Source organism: Rana temporaria, chromosome 1, assembly GCF_905171775.1.
Source record: "Rana temporaria chromosome 1, aRanTem1.1, whole genome shotgun sequence".
NCBI lineage: Eukaryota > Metazoa > Chordata > Amphibia > Anura > Ranidae > Rana > Rana temporaria.
Window position 1 is genome coordinate 614,639,417 of NC_053489.1, and position 21,707 is coordinate 614,661,123.

The 21,707-nt window shown below is 47.8% G+C and overlaps 1 protein-coding gene across 1 annotated transcript in view; it reads left to right on the forward strand.

Moving 5' to 3' along the window:
* The first annotated feature begins 480 nt into the window (after nt 1-480).
* The window catches only part of MAEA (macrophage erythroblast attacher, E3 ubiquitin ligase), a 132,755-nt gene continuing 111,528 nt past the window's right edge, over nt 481-21,707 (forward strand). Inside the window, exon 1 of the mRNA XM_040335262.1 lies at nt 481-627. Coding sequence (XP_040191196.1) covers nt 559-627 — 69 coding nt within the window. The 5' untranslated portion in view covers nt 481-558. The remainder of the gene's footprint in view (nt 628-21,707) is intronic.

A 21,707-nucleotide genomic window follows, 5' to 3' on the forward strand; every position in this document is an offset into this window, starting at 1 on the left:
CAGGCCGTCACCTAGGGCACTGCACACCTCATTGGTTCCTCAAGCTGTCAACAATCAATGCAGGCCACCCCGTTCTCGTGTGTCACAAGGAAGTAGGCGGGTCTGTTATCTATCGGCAGCATCTGTTGGCTGCATGAAATTCCTCTACAGAGGGTCTATGGCGAGCCCATTGGCTCAGCTGTTCCTTTAGCCGGGCCGCCCACTTTCATTGTTACGTCACCCGGAGAAAAGGCGGTGTCATGATTGGGCAGCGGCCTGGAATGGGACGCGGCTGTTGGCTGGGAGAGCCGCCCGTCACTTTTCGGTAGGCGGGACTCGAAGTAGGCGAGCTGTGGGAGCATTCACTGCTGGGCATGAATTGTGTTTGCTGCTGAGCTGTCAGTTGAATTGCCGTCCTTGCTGCGCCCGCCCTGACCGTGTTTTTTTCTACGATTCTTCTTCTTTTCCTATGATGATTGGTGCCCTTCCTGGATGAACATTATTACCCACAATGCACAGGACTGTGGGCATGTAGCTGCCAGCTAGTGTTGTCAACCCCTCCCCCCTTCTGTATCCAAGATGGCGGTCCAGGAATCAGCTGCTCAGCTCTCAATGGCTCTGAAGGTTGAGGAGTACCCAACTTTAAAGGTGTGTCATGCTGTGCAGTGCCAGGGGCCAGGGAGGAAAGCAGGGGCTTCAGGGTGCTCATAGGGGGGTAGGTACCCACATAGCTCTGCCTGGAGAACAGCCTCTCTAACAATGTGTGGAAGGACAGCTCCCCATGGGTGAAGGGGCTGCCTCTTTATGGTGGAGGATGGACTCTCTGGGGGTGTCACCAGCTTGAGGGTAGGTGCTGCCTCTTCCTGGTGGAGTATAGTGCCTGTAGGGGGCGTCGCCTGCTTATAATAGGGTGCTGTCTCTTATTGGTGGAGTAGGGGGCGTTACCTGCTTATAATAGGGTGCTGTCTCATATTGGTGGAGTATGGTGTCTATAGGGGGCGTCACCTTCTTATAACAGTGTGCTGTCTCTTATTGGTGGAGCACGATGCCTGTAGGGGGCGTCGCCTTCTTATAATAGGGTGCTGTCTCTTATTGGTGGAGTAGGGGGCGTCACCTTCATATAATAGGGTGCTGTCTCTTATTGGTGGAGCACGATGCCTGTAGGGGGCGTCGCCTGCTTATACTAGGGTGCTGTCTCTTATTGGTGGAGTAGGGGGCGTCACCTTCATATAATAGGGTGCTGTCTCTTATTGGTGGAGCACGATGCCTGTAGGGGGCGTCGCCTGCTTATAATAGGGTGCTGTCTCTTATTGGTGGAGTAGGGGGCGTCACCTTCCTATAATAGGGTGCTGTCTCTTATTGGTGGAGTAGGGGGCGTCACCTTATTATAATAGGGTGCTGTCTCTTATTGGTGGAGTTGGGTGGCGTCACCTGCTTATAATAGGGTGCTGTCTCTTATTGGTGGAGTATGGGGCCTGTAGGGGGTGTCACCTTCTTATAATAGGGTGCTGTCTCTTATTGGTGGAGTAGGGGGCGTAACCTTCTTATAACAGGGTGCTGTCTCTTATTGGTGGAGTATGGTGTCTGTAGGGGGGCGTCACCTGCTTATAATAGGGTGCTGTCTCTTATTGGTGGAGTAGGGGGCGTCACCTTCCTATAATAGGGTGCTGTCTCTTATTGGTGGAGTAGGGGGCGTCACCTTATTATAATAGGGTGCTGTCTCTTATTGGTGGAGTTGGGTGGCGTCACCTTATTATAATAGGGTGCTGTCTCTTATTGGTGGAGTATGGGGCCTGTAGGGGGCGTCACCTTATTATAATAGGGTGCTGTCTCTTATTGGTGGAGTTGGGTGGCGTCACCTTATTATAATAGGGTGCTGTCTCTTATTGGTGGAGTATGGGGCCTGTAGGGGGTGTCACCCTCTTATAATAGGGTGCTGTCTCTTATTGGTGGAGTAGGGGGCGTCACCTTCTTATAACAGGGTGCTGTCTCTTATTGGTGGAGTATGGGACCTGTAGGGGGTGTCACCTTCTTATAATAGGGTGCTGTCTCTTATTGGTGGATAATGGGGCCTGTATGGGGGTGTCACCTTCTTATAATAGGGTGCTGTCTCTTATTGGTGGAGTAGGGGGTGTCACCTTCTTATAATAGGGTGCTGTCTCTTATTGGTGGAGTATGGGGCCTGTAGGGGGTGTCACCTTCCTATAATAGGGTGCTGTCTCTTATTGGTGGAGTATGGGGCCTGTAGGGGGTGTCACCTTCCTATAATAGGGTGCTGTCTCTTATTGGTGGAGTATGGGGCCTGTAGGGGGTGTCACCTTCTTATAATAGGGTGCTGTCTCTTATTGGTGGAGTTGGGGGCATCACCTTCTTATAGGGTGCGTCACCTTCTTATAGGGTGCTGTCTCTTATTAGTGGAGCATGATGTCTGTAAGGGGCATCACCTTCTTAATATAGGATGCTATTTCTTATTGGTGGAGTATAGTGCCTGTAGGGTGCATTACCTGCTTATTATGGGGTTCTTCTTCTTATTGGTGTCTGTAGGGGGTGTCACCTTCTTATAATAGGGTGCTGTCTCTTATTGGTTTAGTATGGGGCCTGTAGGGGGTGTCACCTTCTTATAATAGGGTGCTGTCTCTCATTGGTGGAGTATGGGGCCTGTAGGGGGTGTCACCTTCTTATAATAGGGTGCTGTCTCTCATTGGTGGAGTATGGTGCCTGTAGGGTGCATTACCTGCTTATTATGGGGTGCTTCTTCTTATTGGTGTAGTGTGGTGTCTGTAGGGGGGCGTCACCTGCTTATTATGGGGTGCTTCTTCTTATTGGTGTAGTGTGGTGTCTGTAGGGGGGCGTCACCTGCTTATAATAGGGTGCTGTCTCTTATTGGTGTAGTAGGGGGGTGTCACCTTCTTATAATAGGGTGCTGTCTCTTATTGGTGGAGTATGGTGCCTGTAGGGTGCATTACCTGCTTATTATGGGGTGCTTCTTATTGGTGGAGTATGGTGCCTGTAGTGGGGCATCACTTGCTTATAAGTGAGTGCTGCCTCTTTTTGGCTCCCAGAGGGGGCCTCGCCAGCTTATAAGTATGGTGCTGCGCCTTTCTGATGGGGTACGGCATCTAAAGGGGGAGTCACCTGCTTATCCTAGAGTGCTGCCTCTTTCTGGCAGTGTATGGTGTCTGTAAGGGGCATCACCTGTTTTTTATTGGTGGAGTATGGCATCTGTAGGGGGGCGTCACTTGCTTTATAAGGTAGGTGGTGTATGGCAACCATATGGGGGTGTCGCTGGCTTTCAAGTTTCTGATGGAGTATGGCATCTCTAGGGGGCGTCCCCATCTTATAATGGGGCGCTGCCCTATTCTGGTGGAGTATGGCGCCTGTAAGGGGCATCATCTGCTTACAATAGGGTGCTGTCTCTTATTGGTGGAGTATGACACCCATAGGGGCTTTGCCTGCTAATAAGTGGGTGCTGTGTCTTTCTCGTGGACTATGGTACCCGTAAGGGACGTCGCCTTTTTTTAATGGGATGCTGCTTCTTTCTTGTAGACTATGGCCTCTGTGGCGCTAAAGGAGTATCAACATCTTATAAGTAGGTGCTGCACTTTTCTGGTGGAGTATGGCATTTGTAGGGGGTGCCGCCTGCTTGCCCTAGGGTGCTGTCTCTTTCTGGTAGAGTATGGTGTCTGTAGGGGGCAGCACCTGCTTATAAGTTGGTGCTGCCCCTTTTTGATTGGAATAGGGCACCCATATGAGGCGTCACTTGCTTATAAGTGGTTGCTGCCCCTTTCTGGTAAAGTATGGTACCCATGGAGGGCGTAGGCAGTGGCACGCATACCTTCTTATAATGGGATGCTGCTTCTTTCTGTTGGACTATGGCCTCTGTGGTGCTGAATATTCCACCAACAGTGTCAACAGCTTTTAAGTAGGTGCTGCCTCTATCTGGTGGAGGATGGCACCCATAGGGGTGTCAAGTGCTTATTATAGGGTGTTATCTATTTTTTGGTGGAGTATGGTGCGTGAAGAGGGTGTCGCCTGCTTATAATAGGGTGCTCTCTTTCTACTGGAATATGGCACCCATGGGGGCGGGGGAGTGGGTGTTACCCCTTTCTTGTGGTGTATGGCGTTCGTTTATGGTGCGGATACTCCACCAGGGGTGTTAACAGCTTATAAGTAGGTGCTGCGCCTTTCTTATGGAGTATTTGCAAGGGGTATTACCTGCTTATCATGGGGTGCTGTCCCTTTTTGGTGCTCTTTAGGGGGCAGCACCTGCTTATAATAGGGTGATGCCTCTCTTTCTGGTGCAGTATGATGTCTGAAGGTGGCATCACCTGCGTATAATGGGGTGCTGCCCCTTTCTGGTGTAGTATGGCCTCTATGGTGCTGATATTCAACCAGGGGTGTCACCAGTAGGTGCTGTGCCTTTCTGATGGATTATGGCATCTGTAGGGGATGTTGCCCGCTTTTCATAGGCTGCTGTATCTTTTTGGTGGAGTATAGCATTTGTAGGGGGCTGCACCTACATATAATAGGGCGATGCCTCTGTCTGGTGCAGAGTATGGTGTCTGAAGAGGGCATCACCTCTGTATAATAGGGTGCGGCCTGTTTTTGGTGGACTATGGCCTCTATTTTGCTGAGGGGTGTCACCAGCTTATAAGTAGGTGCTGCCCCTTTCTACTGAAGTATGGTGTCGGTAGGGGGTGTCACCTGCTTATAATAAGGTGCTGCCTCTTTATGATATGCTGGAGCATGATGTCTGTAGGGGGCATCACATTATAATAGGGTGCTACCCCATAGTCGTGTACAGTGTGGCACCAGTGGGAACAAAACTCCATATAATAGGGTGCTTTCTTTAAGAGAAAACTCTAGGGGGTGGCATGTAATGGGGTGCTGCCTCTTTCTAGTATAGTGTGGCACCTGGGGATGATATTCCTTGTAATAGGGTTCTGTCCTTTTTCTGGTGGAGTATGACATCTCTCGGGGAGTGGCACGTGGCAAGAAGGTGCTGTATCTCTCTAATGCATGGGTGCTCAACCTGTGGCTCTCCAGCTGTTGCAGAACTACAATTCCCATGAGGCATTGGAAGCCGCTGACAGTTACAAGCATGACTCTCGAAGGCAGAGGCATGATGGGACTTGTAGTTCCGCAACAGCTGGAGAGCCACAGGTTGAGCACCCATGCTCTAATGGAATGTGGCATCTATAGGGGTGATCATCAAGTTTGTGCTTCCTCTTTCAGGTGGAGTATGCCATCTGTAGAGGGTGTCATCTGCTTATAAAAGGGTGCTGCCTCTGTTCAGGTGAAGGCATCTATGGAAGTATCACTATATAGTAAAGGGTTCTGTCCCCATAGCATCTTTAGGGGGTGACCCTCCTTGCTGTAGGGTGCTGCCCCTTTGCTTGAATTTAGGTGGAGCATGGCATTTATTTATTTATTTTTTTATTTTTTTAGCACCAACTTCCTTTCTTGGTGGAGTGTGGCATCTATAAAGAGTAGCACTCCATGTAATTGGTGCTGCCACATTTTTGTGTGTGGACCATGGCCACTGTAGGGGTGGCACCCTTTACCACTGTAGGGTTGGCACCCTTTATAGCTATGGGCTGCTTCTTCTTAATGGTCTATGGCATGTATAGTAGATGTGACCCTTGATAATACACACTGAAGGTGTGTTGAGATAAGTAAGAGGAGAACCAACGAAGAGCAGAGTCATGGAGGCCAAGGGAATGGTGTTTTTTAAGGCAATGCGTGTGGCCAGCTGTATCAGACAGCCGAGAGGTCTAAGTGTAGGGGTACAGGGTAGTAACTATTGGTTTTACAGTTAGTAGATTGTGAGTTTTAGGAGAGTAGATTCCGTGGAGTGTTGTGCGCGGAATCCAGACTGAAAAGGGTTATCAGTGAAGTGATATCTCAGGCAGGTATATACGAGGCATTATAGAAATTTGGAGGTTAACGGGAGCAAATAGATGGATCTTAGGTTGATAAGAGGGCATCCAGCAAGGACTTTAAGTGTGGAGGTGACCAGTGCATGTTTTAGAGCAGGGGTGCCCAACCTTTTGAGGAGCGAGGGCCACTTTAGCGACTTGGTAACCGGTCGCGGGCCACAATGAGCGTAGCAGGCGGATGGCAGGTCTGTGTCCACTCTACATATGTAGAGCAGACACAGACTGCTCTACCATAAGGGCCCTCCAATCCGCCCAGACAGAAGGGGACAGATCCCCTTCTGTTTTTTTAAGCAGATTGGATTGTAGATAGACAGGTAAAAACGGACACAAGTCTGTTTACATCTGCCGCTCTATAGAGGTCTATGGAGGGTCCGATTGGGTCTGCCTGAAAAACGGACAGGCAGGCCCGATCAAACCGACCGTGTGAAGGGGGCCCAAGGCCACTTTCACACTGATGCACAGTGGTTTACCTGCACCTCAACTGACCTCAATCTTCACTTCTTCTTCCTCAGGATTCCTGCAGCTGGTTGCTGCTGTCATCCAGGCGGTTATGGCTGGTGGCTGCTGCTGGCTGTCCTCCAGGGCTGGTATTGCTGGCTGGTACTGCTGGCGGGTACTGGTACTGCTGGCGTGTACTACTTGTGGGTACTTGTGCTCACTGGTACTGCTGGCGGGTACTGGTACTGCTGGCGGGTACTACTTGTGGGTACTTGTGCTCACTGGTACAGGTACTGCTGGTGGGTATTGATACTGCTGGCTGGTATTGGTACTGCTGGTGGGTATTGATACTGCTGGTGGGTATTTATACTGCTGGTTGGTACTGGTACTGCTGGTGGGTATTGATACTGCTGGCTGATACTGGTACTGCTGGTGGGTATTGATACTGCTGGCAGGTACTGCTGGCTGGTACTGGTACTGCTGGTGGGTATTGATACTGCTGGCAGGTACTGCTGGTGGGTATTGATACTGCTGGCTGGTACTGGTACTGCTGGTGGGTATTGATACTGCTGGCAGGTTCTGCTGGTGGTTACTGGTACTGCTGGATGGTAATGGTATTGCTGGTGGGTACTGGTACTGCTGGTGGCTGGTACTGGCACTGCTGGCTGCTGTCCCAGATCGCGGGTTCCAGTGCTTCAGTGTGACAGAAGCATGCGGCTGCAGTAGCGAGCAGAGCCGATGCTTCCTATCACAGGCGGAGTGCATTTGGTATTGCGCTATACAGGAAGCATCGGCTCTGCCTCCTCGGGCGTCGGCTCCGTTCTTTGCACTGATGCTCGGAGATGGCGGGTGGGTACCCTCGATCTGGGCTTGCCGACCCGCTATCTTAGAGAAAGACGTGGCAGGCCACATCAGATGGCTCCATAGGCCAGCGGTTGGGCACCCCTGTTTTAGAGGGTTGAAGAAGATGTGAGTTAAAGGATGTAGGATAGAACAAGAGGGTGACTGTAGTAGTTGCAGGGGTCCAGGGGTTAGGTGGGCATTATTATAATAAAAAGTAAGCCTGTTTTTCAACAGAATGAGCTGATCTGCAGATGTAGCAGTAATGCCCCATTCACACCTGAGCGATTTTCTGCTGGAAGATTGTAGCTCTAACACGCTCAATAAGCCAAGATTAAATTTCATACCAGGGATGAGAGGTTTTAATACAAGCGCCACCTCCCCATAATGAATATAGGAAATGTAGGAGGAAAAATGTGAGTTTAAAAAGGTGGAAAAATCATCAGATTTGAAACAATATCAATTTTCATAATTTTAATTAAACAAACATATTAAAACCAGCCCATAGAAATCATGTGGTCAGGGTACAAAGTTGGTTGCCTGAGGCTTGTACTGCGACCGCATGATTTCTATGTGCTGGGTTTAATATAATTAATTTTAAGTTTGTTTAAAATTATGAAATTGATATGGTTTCAAATCTGATGATTTTTGCACCTTAAGACCCCTTTCACACTGGGGCGTTTTTCGGGCGTTTTTTAGGCGCTTTGGCGTTTAAAAAAAGCCTGTAAAGCGCCTGAAAGAAGCCTCATCTGCATTTCCAATGTGAAAGCCCAAGTGCTTTCAGAGGCCTTTCACACTGCCAGCGCCCGAAAAACGCTGGTAAAGCGCTGCTAAGACCCCTTTCACACTGAGGCGCTTTTCAGGCGCTTTGGCGTTAAAAAAAAGCTTCCTCAATGGGAAGGGGGCTTTAGGAGCGGTGTATTAACCGCTCCTAAAGCGCTGCAAAGAAGCTGCATGCAGGACTTTTTTTGACGCCCTGCCAGCTCAGCGCCTCAGTGTGAAAGCACTCAGGCTTTCACATTGGGATTGCAGATGCAGCTTCTTTCAGGCGCTTTTTTTTAACGCTAAGACCACTTTCACACTGGGGTGTTTTTCAGGCGCTTTAGTGTGAAAGCACTCGAGCTTTCACATTGGGATTGCAGATGCAGCTTCTTTCAGGCATTTTACAGGCGCTTTTTTTAACGCTAAAGCGCTTGAAAAATGCCCCAGTGTGAAAGGGCCCTTACTCCCATTTTTTTTTTTTTTCCTCCTACATTTCTTATACTCAACAAGCCAAATCCCCTCCATTTCAATGGCTCCTGTTCACATCTAAGCATTCTGTAGCCTGAAGCAAAATGCCTGAAGCTCAAAGTACATGATCTTCTTTTTGGCAGATTACAAGCGTTCTGGACCACATAGACTTCTATAGAAACGCCTGACTTGAGCTTATTATGAGAATTTTTTGCTCAAATAGCGGCTCTCCGCCCCTAATTTCCTCTCCATCTCCTTCCCCTGAGTGCTTTCTAATGGCGAAACAAAAACGCCTCAAGCTGTAAAATGCTTGCAAGACACTTCGAAAATGCTTTTAAAGGGGTTGTAAAGGTTAGTTTTTTATTTTGTATATAGGTTCCTTTAAGCTAGTGCATTGTTGATTCACTTACCTTTCCCTTCGATTTCCCTTTTAACCACTTAACCCCCGGACCATTTTGTTGCTAAATGCCCGGGCCAGGTTTTGCGATTCGGCACTGCGTCGCTTTATCAGACAATTGCGCAGTCGTGCGACATGGCTCCCAAACAAAATTGGCGTCCTTTTTTCCCCACAAATAGAGCTTTCTTTTGGTAGTATTTGATCACCTCTGCGGTTTTTATTTTTTGCGCTATAAACAAAAATAGAGCGACAATTTTGAAAAAAAAAATCAATATTTTTTACTTTTTGCTATAATAAATATCCCCCAAAAACATATATAACATTTTTTTTTTCCTCAGTTTAGGCCGATACGTATTCTTCTACCTATTTTTGGTAGAAAAAATCGCAATAAGCGTTTATCGATTGGTTTGCGCAAAATTGATAGCGTTTACAAAATAGGGGATAGTTTTATTGCATTTTTATTAATAATTTTTTTTTTACTACTAATGGCGGTGATCAGTGATTTTTTTTTTTGTTTTGTTTTTTTTCGTGACTGCGACATTTGGCCGAACACTTCGGACAATTTTGACACATTTTTGGGACCATTGTCATTTTTCACAGCAAAAAATGCATTTAAATTGCATTGTTTATTGTGAAAATGAAAGTTGCAGTTTGGGAGTTAACCACAGGGGGCGCTGTAGGAGTTAGGGTTCACCTAGTGTGTGTTTACAACTGTAGGGGGGTGTGGCTGTAGGACTGACGTCATCGATCGAGTCTCCCTTATATAAGGGATCACTCGATCGATACGCCCCCACAGTGAAGCACGGGGAAGCCGTGTTTACATACGGCTCTCCCCGTGCTTCAGCTCTGGGGAGCGATCGCGACGGAGCGGCCATAAACAAATAGCCACGCCATCGTCCCGGATCGCTCCCCGAGGGAACCCGACCGCCGCATGTAGCAGGGGGGGGGGTACCAATCGGACCCCCGACCCGCGGAAAGGCAAGGACGTACATGTACGCCCATTTGCCTGTACGTGCCATTCTGTGGACGTACATATACATGCGGCCGTCGGGAAGTGGTTAAGCTAGTGCATTGTTGATTCACTTACCTTTTCCTTCGATTTCCCTTTTAAATGATTTTTTTCTTTGTCTGAATTTCTCACTTCCTGTTCCTCCTCAGTAAGCTTTCCCCCATCATCCGAGCCGTTCTGTCTGGGGGTTAGTCAGCATGCTCGCCCCCCCTCCCTTGGAATTACATCCCTACAGCGTCTCCCCGCAGGGATGTTATCCCAAGGGAGGGGGCGAGCACACTGACTAACCCCCAGCAAGAACGGCTCGGATGATGGGGCAAGCATACTGGGGAGGAACAGGAAGTGAGAAATTCAGACAAAGAAAAAAACATTTAGAAGGGAAATGGAAGGAAAAGGTAAGTGAACCAACAATGCACTAGCTTAAAGGAACCAATTTAGAAAAAAAAAAAACCTTTACAACCCCTTTAATGGCACCCTCCATGTGACAATATGATGAGAGTCGGTTCACACTCCAGCGGCACGACTTCGGGGGCGACTCGGCAAGGCTTCCTGAGGACGACTTCAGAGGTGATTTGCAAAACGACTTCTGTATAGAAGTCAATGCAGGTCGCCCCGAGCCGCCCCCGAAGTCGTACAAGAACCTTTTTCTAAGTCGGAGCGACTTGCGTCACTCCTATTAGAACGATTCTAATGCATTGAATGGGACGCGACACGTCAGGCGGCTGAGCCACCTGTCATGTCGCCCCAGTGTGAACCGGGTCTAAGGATGAGCTTGGGCACGTTCAGACAGTCCGAACCTACCTAAACTATTCTGCCAGGTAGATGTCACTGTGGACAGCCAATCATAAGCGCCTTGAGGCATTCCCCACCTTGCAACTGCATGTATACAAAGGGCCTGAGCTCATCCCTAGTGATTGGCTGCCTGAGCCTGAACGCTGGAACGTAGGGGAGGTTGCATGTTTCTTTATATGTTAGAAGCCTGTATAGGGAAAGGGAATAGCCGCTCCAGGTGGGAACCCAGACGAACATCCACCGTTGCAGACAACTCAGGTGCAGGCAATGCACTTAGCAAAGCAGGAACAAAAATTGTCTCTGGACAGCCGCACTCTGAACAAATTGTAGCCTTTATTGAAAAAAGGACAGCACTACAAGTCACAGCAAAGTGAAAAAAAAAATAAAACCCAACTGCTGTCCTAGCTAAGCTATGACTGAGCACTAGTGCGAAACGCGTCAGGGTTGGGTTTTATTTTATTTCACTTTGCTGTGACTTGTAGTGTTGTCCTTCTTTTTTTTTTTTTTTTCCCCCAATGTTTTTTATTGTATTTTTTTAAAGATATAGTGTTGTCCTTTTTTCAATAAAGGCTACAATTTTTTTCAGTGTGCGGCTGTCCAGAGACAATTTGTGTTCCTGCTTAGAAGCCTGTATAGTCAGGCACTAGGCCCATACACTGCCACAAAGAGGAGGTCACATGCCCCCATAGGACACCCCCCCCTGCCACGCCCCCTTAAAGGAGAATTGTACAAAAAAAACAAGATTGGTTAAACCCACAAGTGCTTTTTTAACCACTACTATTCCTTTATATTGGCTTTTGGAATTTACAAATGCAGCAATTTAGAAATCAGATGAAAGGTTTAGCGCTGGAAAACTTTTTGACAGATAAAAAGTGCATTTATATAGATCTATATAGATCAGACCAAAATGAGGGACAAATGAGGAGGCAAGAGGGACATTTCTCCAAATCGGGGACAGTCCCTCGAAATTAGGGATGTCCCGATACCGATACTAGGGAAATGCTCCGATGCCTCAGCCGATACCTGGGCAGTCAGGGGAGTTGCAAGTCTTCTGCTCCATGCAGTCTTTCCTCCCCCCGTGCTCCGTGCCGCTCTTCTCCCCCCCCGTCCGTGACGCTATCCCCCCCCCGTCCGTGACGCTATTCTCCCCCCCCCCGTCCGTGACGCTATTCTCCCCCCCCCCCGTCCGTGACGCTATTCTCCCCCCCCCCGTCCGTGTCGCTATTCTCCCCCCCCCCCGTCCGTGTCGCTATTCTCCCCCCCCCCCCCGTCCGTGTCGCTATTCTCCCCCCCCCCCCGTCCGTGTCGCTATTCTCCCCCCCCCCCGTCCGTGTCGCTATTCTCCCCCCCCCCGTCCGTGTCGCTATTCTCCCCCCCCCCCCGTCCGTGTCGCTATTCTCCCCCCCCCGTCCGTGTCGCTATTCTCCCCCCCCGTCCGTGTCGCTATTCTCCCCCCCCGTCCGTGTCGCTATTCTCCCCCCCCGTCCGTGTCGCTATTCTCCCCCCCCGTCCGTGTCGCTATTCTCCCCCCCCGTCCGTGTCGCTATTCTCCCCCCCCGTCCGTATCGCTATTCTCCCCCCCGTCCGTGTCGCTATTCCCCCCCCCGTCCGTGTCGCTATTCTCGCCCCCCCCCCCCAGTTCGTGTCGCTATTCTCCCCCCCCCTTCCGTCCGTGCCGCTCTCCCCCCTCAATTTGTGAGGATGGAGAGCGGAGGTAGGAGCCGCTAAACCCGGCTCCTACCTTTTCCATTCACATAGCTGAGCATCGTAACCTGTGTTTACGATGCTTCAGTTTATGAATGGAGAGGAGCTTCCCTCCATTCATTGCAGCTGAGGCTGCAGAGAAAGGGACCGGGGAATCTGTGTCCTTGGTCCCTTTCTCTGTCTTAAAGGGGCGATTTCAGAGGTCTTTTAAGACCCCTGATATCTCACCAAAGACCCCCAACATAGCTTTTAAGAAAAAAAAAATTGCAGTAAATATTTAAAAAAATAAATAAAATGTAAATAAAAAAAATAAAAAACACACTGACAATTCACCCCCCCCCCCCCAAAAAAAAACAACATGAAAAAAACAAAAAAAATCACTGTAAAAAAAAAAAAATTGTAAAAAAAAATACCGCCACTGTCACATGACATTAAAAAAAAGGATCAGTATTCGGTATCGGCGAGTACTTGAAAAAAAGTATCGGTACTTGTACTCCAAAAAGTGGTATCGGGACAACCCTACTCGAAATCAGGGACAGTTGGGAGCTATGCGTATGTTAGCAAGGACTCGGATGTTGTAGGGAGGCTGTGAGGGAGCCAGAAGAGAAGGAAGGAGTGGAAAGGGTGGGCCTTATTAGATGGTGTCACTGTTTGTGTAAGAGAAGGCCCCTGATTTTCGGGGTTCTGCACATGAACTAAGGGTGCATATATTCATCTAGATATCCCTGAGTTATGGTCTGCAGCCAGTTTAGCAGGTTTATTCAGCCTACAGGCGCATTTTAATTTATTTCACTCTGGTTCTTGATAAACTGATGACGTTGTGAATAAGCACTTTTGAATTCCTAAAGATCCTTTGGCTGTGCTCACCCCGTTCCCTGCACCATTAACATAAAGTTACATACTAGAAGGGTGATTCCTTGCTTTGCATCATGGGAACTGATTTCTGGTCAGAATCAAATGAACTGTGATTTGATGAACAGGAAATATAAAGCTCCAAGTGTGTTTTCTAGTTGTCAAAGCATGGGGGCCCATAATATGTTTGTTATTTTTAGAGAAAGGGTCATAGTTTTTCCAGAATTTCTGTGTGGTTCCAGACATTTTTAGGCCCCATGCACACGAGACGCTGGTAAACGCGAGTTCAGAGGCATATGGACAGCTTTTTCAACTGCCCCTGAACACATTCAATGTTATCTTATGTGTCCATGCACACAGTCACGTTTTTCTGTGTTTTTCGGCAGTTGCGCTTATGCTCGTTTTTTCAGAAGCAAAAAAATGGGTTCACGCAAAAGTTTTCGCGTTCCAGACGCAAAACGCGGTACCGGCGTTTTGCCGCGATTTCGTTTATAGCCGTTTTTAAAGGTGACCTATTAATTTACATTAGAAATCGCAAAAATGATGGCAAATGATGAAAAACCATAAAAAAAAAACATAAAAAAATGTAATTGCTTGCATTGCATTGTGGACAATCCACAACTTGTGACATGGCCAGGTGACGTGGCCAGTGGACAATCCACAACTTGTGGCAGGTGACGTGGCCAGGTGACGTGGCCAGTGGACAATCCACAACTTGTGGTAGGTGACGTGGCCAGGTCACGTGGCCAGTGGACAATCCACAACTTGTGGCAGGTGACATGGCCAGGTGACGTGGCAAGTGTACAATCCACAACTTGTGGTAGGTGATGTGGCAGATGACGTGGCCAGGTGACGTGGCTGGACAATCCACAACTTGTGGCAGGTGACGTGGCCAGGTGATGTGGCCAGGTGACATGGCCTGGTGATGTGGCAAGTGGACAATCCACAACTTGTGGCAGGTGACGTGCCAGGTGATGTGGCAGGTGACGTGGCAAGTGGACAATCCACAACTTGTGACAGGTGTCGTGGTCAGGTGACGTGGTAAGTGGACAATTCACAACTTGTGGCAGGTGACGTGGCCAGGTGATGTGGCCAGGTGACATGGCCTGGTGATGTGGCAAGTGGACAATCCACAACTTGTGGCAAGTGACGTGGCAGGTGACGTGGCCAGTGGACAATCCACAACTTGTGGCAGGTAACATGGCCAGGTGATGTGGCAAGTGGACAATCCACAACTTGTGGCAGGTGTCGTGGTCAGGTGACGTGGCAAAAATCCTGACTCGGTTTGCGAGTTTTGTCTCGCAAAACGAACAGATTCAAGCCACAGCGGTGTGCAGTACCGCGTTTGGCCTGAGGTTGGGGGTGCCGGAGCCGTTTGGAAATGCTTGGAAAAACTCGGAAATACTGTTCCCGAGCCTCAGTATTGCATGCCATAGAAGTCAATGCTGAACAAATTATTTTAGTTTCCATTGACTTCTATGGGGAAACTCGATTTTGATATGTGCGTGGTTTGGATTACGAGCATTCTCCTGGAACGGATTATGCTCGTAATCCGAGGTTCCACTGTACCATGTCAGCCTGGAGTGAAGGAAGGAAAACAAAAATGACTCCCTAGACACCACCTATAACTAAAATATCTTTTTTATGGACCAGTCCTTTTAATACAAACGTTGCTTATATAGTTGCATAGTTAGGTTGGAAAAAGACACATGCCCATATAGTTTAACCAGTAAAAAGAAAACGAAAAAATTAGGCCACGCACCATGGAGGTCCCACTGGCACAGTTATTTTGTATTGCCCCCTGTTGACACATTACTTGCCTTTTTGGCCCCACCCATCAAACATATCGGGGGGGGGGGGCTGTTCCTAATGGTGCGAACTGGGTCAACAGCCAGCTACACACAACTTGCTATTGGGATTCCTGTGGAGTATGGCCTTGTTTTTCGATTCTGCAATACATATTGAGCCAGAGGAGCTTCTGAGACCTGCACCTGGATTGGTGCAGTCTTTTTCTTTTGGCATTTTACAAATAGGAAACCTCCATTACACTATTCTTTACCCACAGTTTATCTAGAGCAGCTGTAGGCAACCTCCGCCCTCGAGCTGTTTTGAAACTACAAGTCCCATGAGACATTGCAAGACCCCAACAATCACAGGCATGTGTCCTAGAGGCAGAGGCATTATGGTATTTGTAGTTTTGACACAGCTGGAGGGCCAAGGTTGCCTACCCATGCTCTAGAGCAGGGGTGTCAAACTCAATTTCATTGTGGGCCGCATCAGCATTACGATTGCCCCCAAAAGAGCTGGTTGTATCTGTAAGATTAGATGTCCAGCGCATCCCCCTACCCTTTACATTTGATGTCAAGAGACACCCCACCATCAGAACTTGCATCACAGTGCACCCCCCTTTCCTTATGCTGCTGCTGGGAAGAGGCTGGATGCATTGCTTGAAAGCAGAAAGTAAGGGTCTGGAGTAGGACCAGAGGAGGGCTGGAGCTCTTGACCTGCGGGACTTGTGTTTGACACCTGTGCTCTAGAGGAACACAAAAAACAAAAATTCCTTCCAGATTCCCCCCCAGGAGGCAATCGAATAGTCTCTGGATCAACAATACCTGATGTTACCTGATGTTACTACCTATAAGTGTCCAGTTATATTCTGTTTATGTTAAGAATGCGTCCAGCTCCTGTTGCAGGTGAAGCCCTAGTCTCTTTAGCGCAAGCCCTAGTCTCTTTAGCGCAAGCCCTAGTCTCTTTAGCGCAAGCCCTAGTCTCTTTAGCGCAAGCCCTAGTCTCTTTAGCGCAAGCCCTAGTCTCTTTAGCGCAAGCCCTAGTCTCTTTAGCGCAAGCCCTAGTCTCTTTAGCGCAAGCCCTAGTCTCTTTAGCGCAAGCCCTAGTCTCTTTAGCGCAAGCCCTAGTCTCTTTAGCGCAAGCCCTAGTCTCTTTAGCGCAAGCCCTAGTCTCTTTAGCGCAAGCCCTAGTCTCTTCAGCGCAAGCCCTAGTCTCTTCAGCGCAAGCCCTAGTCTCTTCAGCGCAAGCCCTAGTCTCTTCAGCGCAAGCCCTAGTCTCTCGGCGGAAATAGAACTCCTGTTGCAGGTGATGCCTATGATCTGATGTTAAACCACAATGGCTGCTGAGTGACATGGAAACATCAATCTTAATACCATTAACTTAGAAGAAAAAAAACTGTGTTGCAAATATACTGTACAGTTGAAGTTTTCATTTAAATCAGCTTCTACCTTTAATTTGGTTTAATTTGGTAAACCTTGCATTGGCAAGCTCATGAATTACATTTAGCTTCTGTTCCAGTGGGCTGAATGACGTTCTTAACTGTAAGAGAAAAAAGTAATTAAGTCATACTTCCCTACAGCAGGCCTTCATTATCAGTTTGCAGGTTTAGCTTTATATAGACCAGGCATCTTAAAGGAGAACTGTCTTGTCTTACTAGCAGTGCATAAAAATATGTGTCCATTTTAGATTTCACAATGGATTTCCTCACCTGCCAGTGCCAAGTCCCAACTTCTGTTGATTGGCCACTGTGATTGGATAGGTAAATGGTAGGGGGCAGGGATTAACATAGACAAGATAAGTGACAGGCATAAAGATGATTTGAGCAAAAATTATGGTCCTGGGTCTGAGATCCATAGGGCTCCAAAAGGAAGAACATTTTGATTTGAAGATCAGCATGTATGCGTTTAAGCAGCACCAGGCTCTCTGATGCGACGTACACACGATCAGTTAAACCGATGAGAATGGTCTGATGGACCGTTTTTCATCGGTCTAAACCGATTGTGTGTGGGCGCCATCAGTTGTTTAACCATCGGTTAAAAAAAAGCCAACTTGTTTTAAATTTAACCGATGGATTCCTAACCGATGGGAAAAAACTAGGGTTATACCGATACTAGTATCGGTATCGGGACAGATTCCGAGTATTTGCCAAAGATACTCCCGCAAATACCCCCGATACCGAAATAGAATACTTCCCCCCCCCCCTGCCGCCGCCGCATCACGCCGATACGCCGCATCCCCGCTGCCGCCGCCACTTGGTTAATACGGGCGGGGAACATTACAGCATTCATTTGAATAGCTGTAGTCTTTCCCGCCGCGCGGCGTATAGACACTCCCCCTTGCTTGGGTGAATTGTCCAATCCCGAGCAAGGGGGAGTGTCTATACGCAGCGTGGCGCGAAAGACTACAGCTATTTAAAGCTGTAATGTTCCCCGCCCGTATTAACCAAGCGGGGATGCGGTGCGGCAGCGGGGATGCGGCAGCATGTACGGTAAGGGGGACATGGCTGCATATATGGGGGGACATGGCTGGATATGGGGGGGGACATGGCTGGATATGGGGGGGGACATGGCTGCATATGGGGGGGACATGGCTGCATATATGGGGGCACATGGCTGCATATATGGGGGCACATGGCTGCATTTGTGGGGGGGACATGGCTGCATTTGGGGACACATTTAAAAACAAGTATCGGTATTCGGTATCGGCGAGTACTTGAAAAAAAGTATCAGTACTCGTACTCGGTCCTAAAAAAGTGGTATCGGGACAACCCTAGAAAAAACGATCGTTAGTAGGCACAACCATCAGTTAAAAATCCACGCATGCTCAGAATCAAGTCGACGCATGCTTGGAAGCATTGAACTTCATTTTGTTTTCAGCACGTCGTTGTGTTTTACGTCACTGCGTTCTGACACGATCGGTTTTTTAAATGATGGTGTATAGGCGTGACGGACCATCAGTCAGCTTCATCGGTTAACCGATGAAAACGGTCCATCAGTCCGTTCTCATCGGATGGACCGATCATGTGTACGCGGCATTAAACTCTAACCACCACTTCCAGTGATATATTGCCAGTAGGGCCGAAACAACTAATCGATTATGAAATTAATCGATTACAATTTTCACAATCGATTAATCGGCCAGTAACATAATGGGGTTAAAAAAACTAAAATTGGCCCTTTATAGTACAAAAAAGCAAGACGCTACTGTAAATATTACTTTCACTCTCCCACAGGAAAAAAATGAACCCCTTACAGTAGCGATTATTTGCTCTTTTTGTACTTATTTTTGTTTTTTTAACCCCACTATGTTACTAAACATCTCAGGCCTGGGGTCACACCTCTGTTTTTTTTGGTGCTTTTTGCAGAAACACACTACAGTTATTTACATGTTTTCCTATGGGACACGTTCACATCCATGATTTTATTTCAGCTGCATCCGTATTTGGAAAGGGCAAGGACTTTTTAACGCAAAACGGTGATATTTAGTTTTTTTTGGTTCAATATACTTCAATGGAGAAGTTGCAGAAAAGCATGTAATGTGTTTTTGCGGCAATTTGTGTTTTGTAATCTGCCCAACAACAAATTGGGCCAACGAAAATAAAAAATGCTAATTTTTATTTTTTTTAAGGCCATTATCCGATTAATTGAGACAATAATCGGCCAACTAATTGATTATGAAAATAAGTATGTCAAGTATGAAAAATGTCCCCTGTGCGTCTACGCGTTTCGCCGTGAGGCTTCTTTAGGACGGACAAGAGCAGACAATAGTATCTCAGAGTCATCTGAACCACATACGCATAGATATATCCATATGCCGGGAACTTTACAAGTAGGAAAATTCCATAGAAAAGTAGAAAAACATATCCACAGAGATATCTCCAAGCTCAGAAGAGCATTACGTAGTCGTAAAAAATTCTTTCCATGGGAAAAAATTACCATTACTTAGTCACAACTGTGACTAAGTAATGGCATGAAATGCACATCTTGTCTGGTATTCTTCCTGATAAATATCAGTCCACTTCCTAGTATGTGAAGCACTCCTGTGTCTACAGCCTCCTAGCTATATATCTGCAATGTGAGATCAAAAGCACTGCTGCCTCTGACTGTTCTCAGGATATTAATGCCTCGTTTCCACTGAGCGGATCGGTTCGGTACGCTATTTTGGGTGTTTCCATTATGAAAGCGTGCCATAAAAGCGAACCGTACCGGACCATTCTGGGTCCTGCTTCAGATGTGGGGCCATAGAAATGGAACGGTTCCATTAGGGCGGACCTACAAATACATCTCACTGATTGGTGGACGCGCTAGGCATTTTTACTAAATCCTGTATGGTCCCGACGTTCCGATTTGCAGTGGAAACACTCACGAGAATAGACCGGTCCATTCTAAACCGTTCCAAACATACTGACCCGGACCGTTCCGTTCAGTGGAAACAAGGCATTAGAGTGCCATTTGCTGATAACACTACTGTGCTGCTCTCTGTTCTCCTTGCTGGAGTCTCTGAGAAGAGGAAGCAAATCCCTGCCTGCACCAACATGGCTGCTCCCACACAGTGACTCATTGCAGAACAAGGCATGGTCAAATGGTAATGGGAAAAGATCAGTTTCAGTGAGGCCACAGGTAATTCCGGTGACTGGTCCTTTATCCTCTGCCTGACTCTTTTTTTTTTGGGGCGCAACTTCCGGAGCTCAATTATTCTTTAATTCTATAACTTTAAGCTTATGAGAAAAATACAGTAAATTCTGCTTTGGTTGGCCAAATGCCCTCTTTTATGTTTGCTGCTTAGATACTGCCAGGAAATTGTTCCTGAGAAAAATATGGAGGCCGTCCATTGCTGACCCCCCCCCCCCCTATTAGGAATACTGTTCGCCTGGCTGTCTCTGTCTTCACTGCTTGGAGGCACTGACTTGGAACAAGCAGGCTGGTTAGAGCAAAGCCAAAACTCCTGATTGGCATACTATTTCCAGATTGGTTTCTCAGAAGGTACTGATGATATTGGAACAGCTTACTATAATTTCCAGAGAGCAACAGCAACCTCCATCGCCTCACTATACTAGGTTTGTTTGATTTTTTTTTTTTCTAACCAAAGTTCCTCGGCAATGAACATTCTCGAGCAAGCAGGTATATCTGGAAAATTCTATCATGTGACAACTAGCGTGTGATGAAGATAATATGATTACTCTATCCTGCTATCTTGGCTTTCTTGTGACTTGAGGTGGCAGTGCGTGTTGGGACTTGAAGCTTTCCAGTACTCAAAGAGCTGTTGCATGCTTTAAGTAACCCATAGATTATGCATTTTGGAAGCAAAAAAAGGCCCCTTCCCCCATCAACACTGACTGTGTTGACGGGGGAATCTCTCCTGCAGCACTATTGTGTTCTGCGGGCGGGGAGCCTTTAGGAGCTGTAAGTGGCATAGGCGTTTTTAAGCTTCAAATAAAAACCAGAACCAGCGCGTTCTGAGGCAGTAAGATGCCAATAAATGGTGTTAAACATGATTTAACGAAGCTTAACGCTGTATACGCAGTGTTAAGCCTCGTCCGGCGTTTCTCTGTCTCTATTCAAAATCAATGGTTCCCTATGGGAGCCCATTGATTTGAATAGAAGTCGCAGCAGATCAAGATGATCTGACTTGCGGTGCGACTTGAATCTTGAAGAGGAACCCCACCAAAATATAAAAAAAAAATGTGCACAAGGTTCCCTCCCAAGACAATGCCAGAACCTTCGGTCTGGTATGGATCTTAAGGGAAACCCCCATGCCCAAAAAATGCCCCAAAGCGCCTTGTCCCCATGTTGATGAGGACAAGGACCTCTTCCCGACAACCCTTGCCGTTGGTTGTTGGGGTCTGCAAGGGGGGGGGGACTTATCGGAATATGGAAGCCCCCCACCCTAGGTGAATGAGTATGGGGTACAATGTACCCCTACCCATTCACCTAAAAAAAAAAAAAAAAAAGAGCTGGAGCTGCCTTTATAAAATACTTTAAAAACCTGTGTAGTACGTTTGTTTATCTTTGACACTTTTTTTTTTTTGGTAAATGGGTAGGGGTATGATGTACCCCATACTCATTCACCTAGGGTGGGGGCCGGGATCTTGTTAAAGGGGCTTCCAGATTCCGCACAGACCCCGACAACCAACGGCAAGGGTTGTCGGGAAGAGGCCCTTGTTCTCATCAACATGGGGACAAGGTGCTTTGGGGTGGGCGCAGCTACAGACAGGCACAGCGCTGCATCAAGGGAGTATTCAGGGTGAGTGAGGGGGCAATACTGCTACTGGGATATGTTTTTTACCTTATTGCAGGTAATGCATTAAAAAAAAAATGCTATGACTTTAGAACCACTTTAAAGCGGAGCTCCACCCTAAAGTGGAACTTCCACTCATCGGAACCCTCCCCCCCTCCGGTGTCACATTTGACACCTTTCGGGGGGGGGTGCAGTTATTTGCACCCACTTCCGGGAGTCCTCTCTGGGGGTGGTGTATCACTTTCCGCCCCTGCCCGTTGTGTTCTGGGAAACACACAGCTCCCAGAACACAGCAGGGACCAGTGAGGACCGCGCTGCGGGAATCGGGCAGTGAAGCCGGAACGCTTCACTACCTGATTTCCTCACAGAGGATGGCGGTGGGGGCAGCAGATAGACGAGCGATTGCTTGTCTTCTGCTGCAGACGTCGCTGGACTCCAGGACAGGTAAGTGTCCATATATTAAAAGTCGGCAGCTGCAGTATTTGTAGCCGCTGGCTTTTAA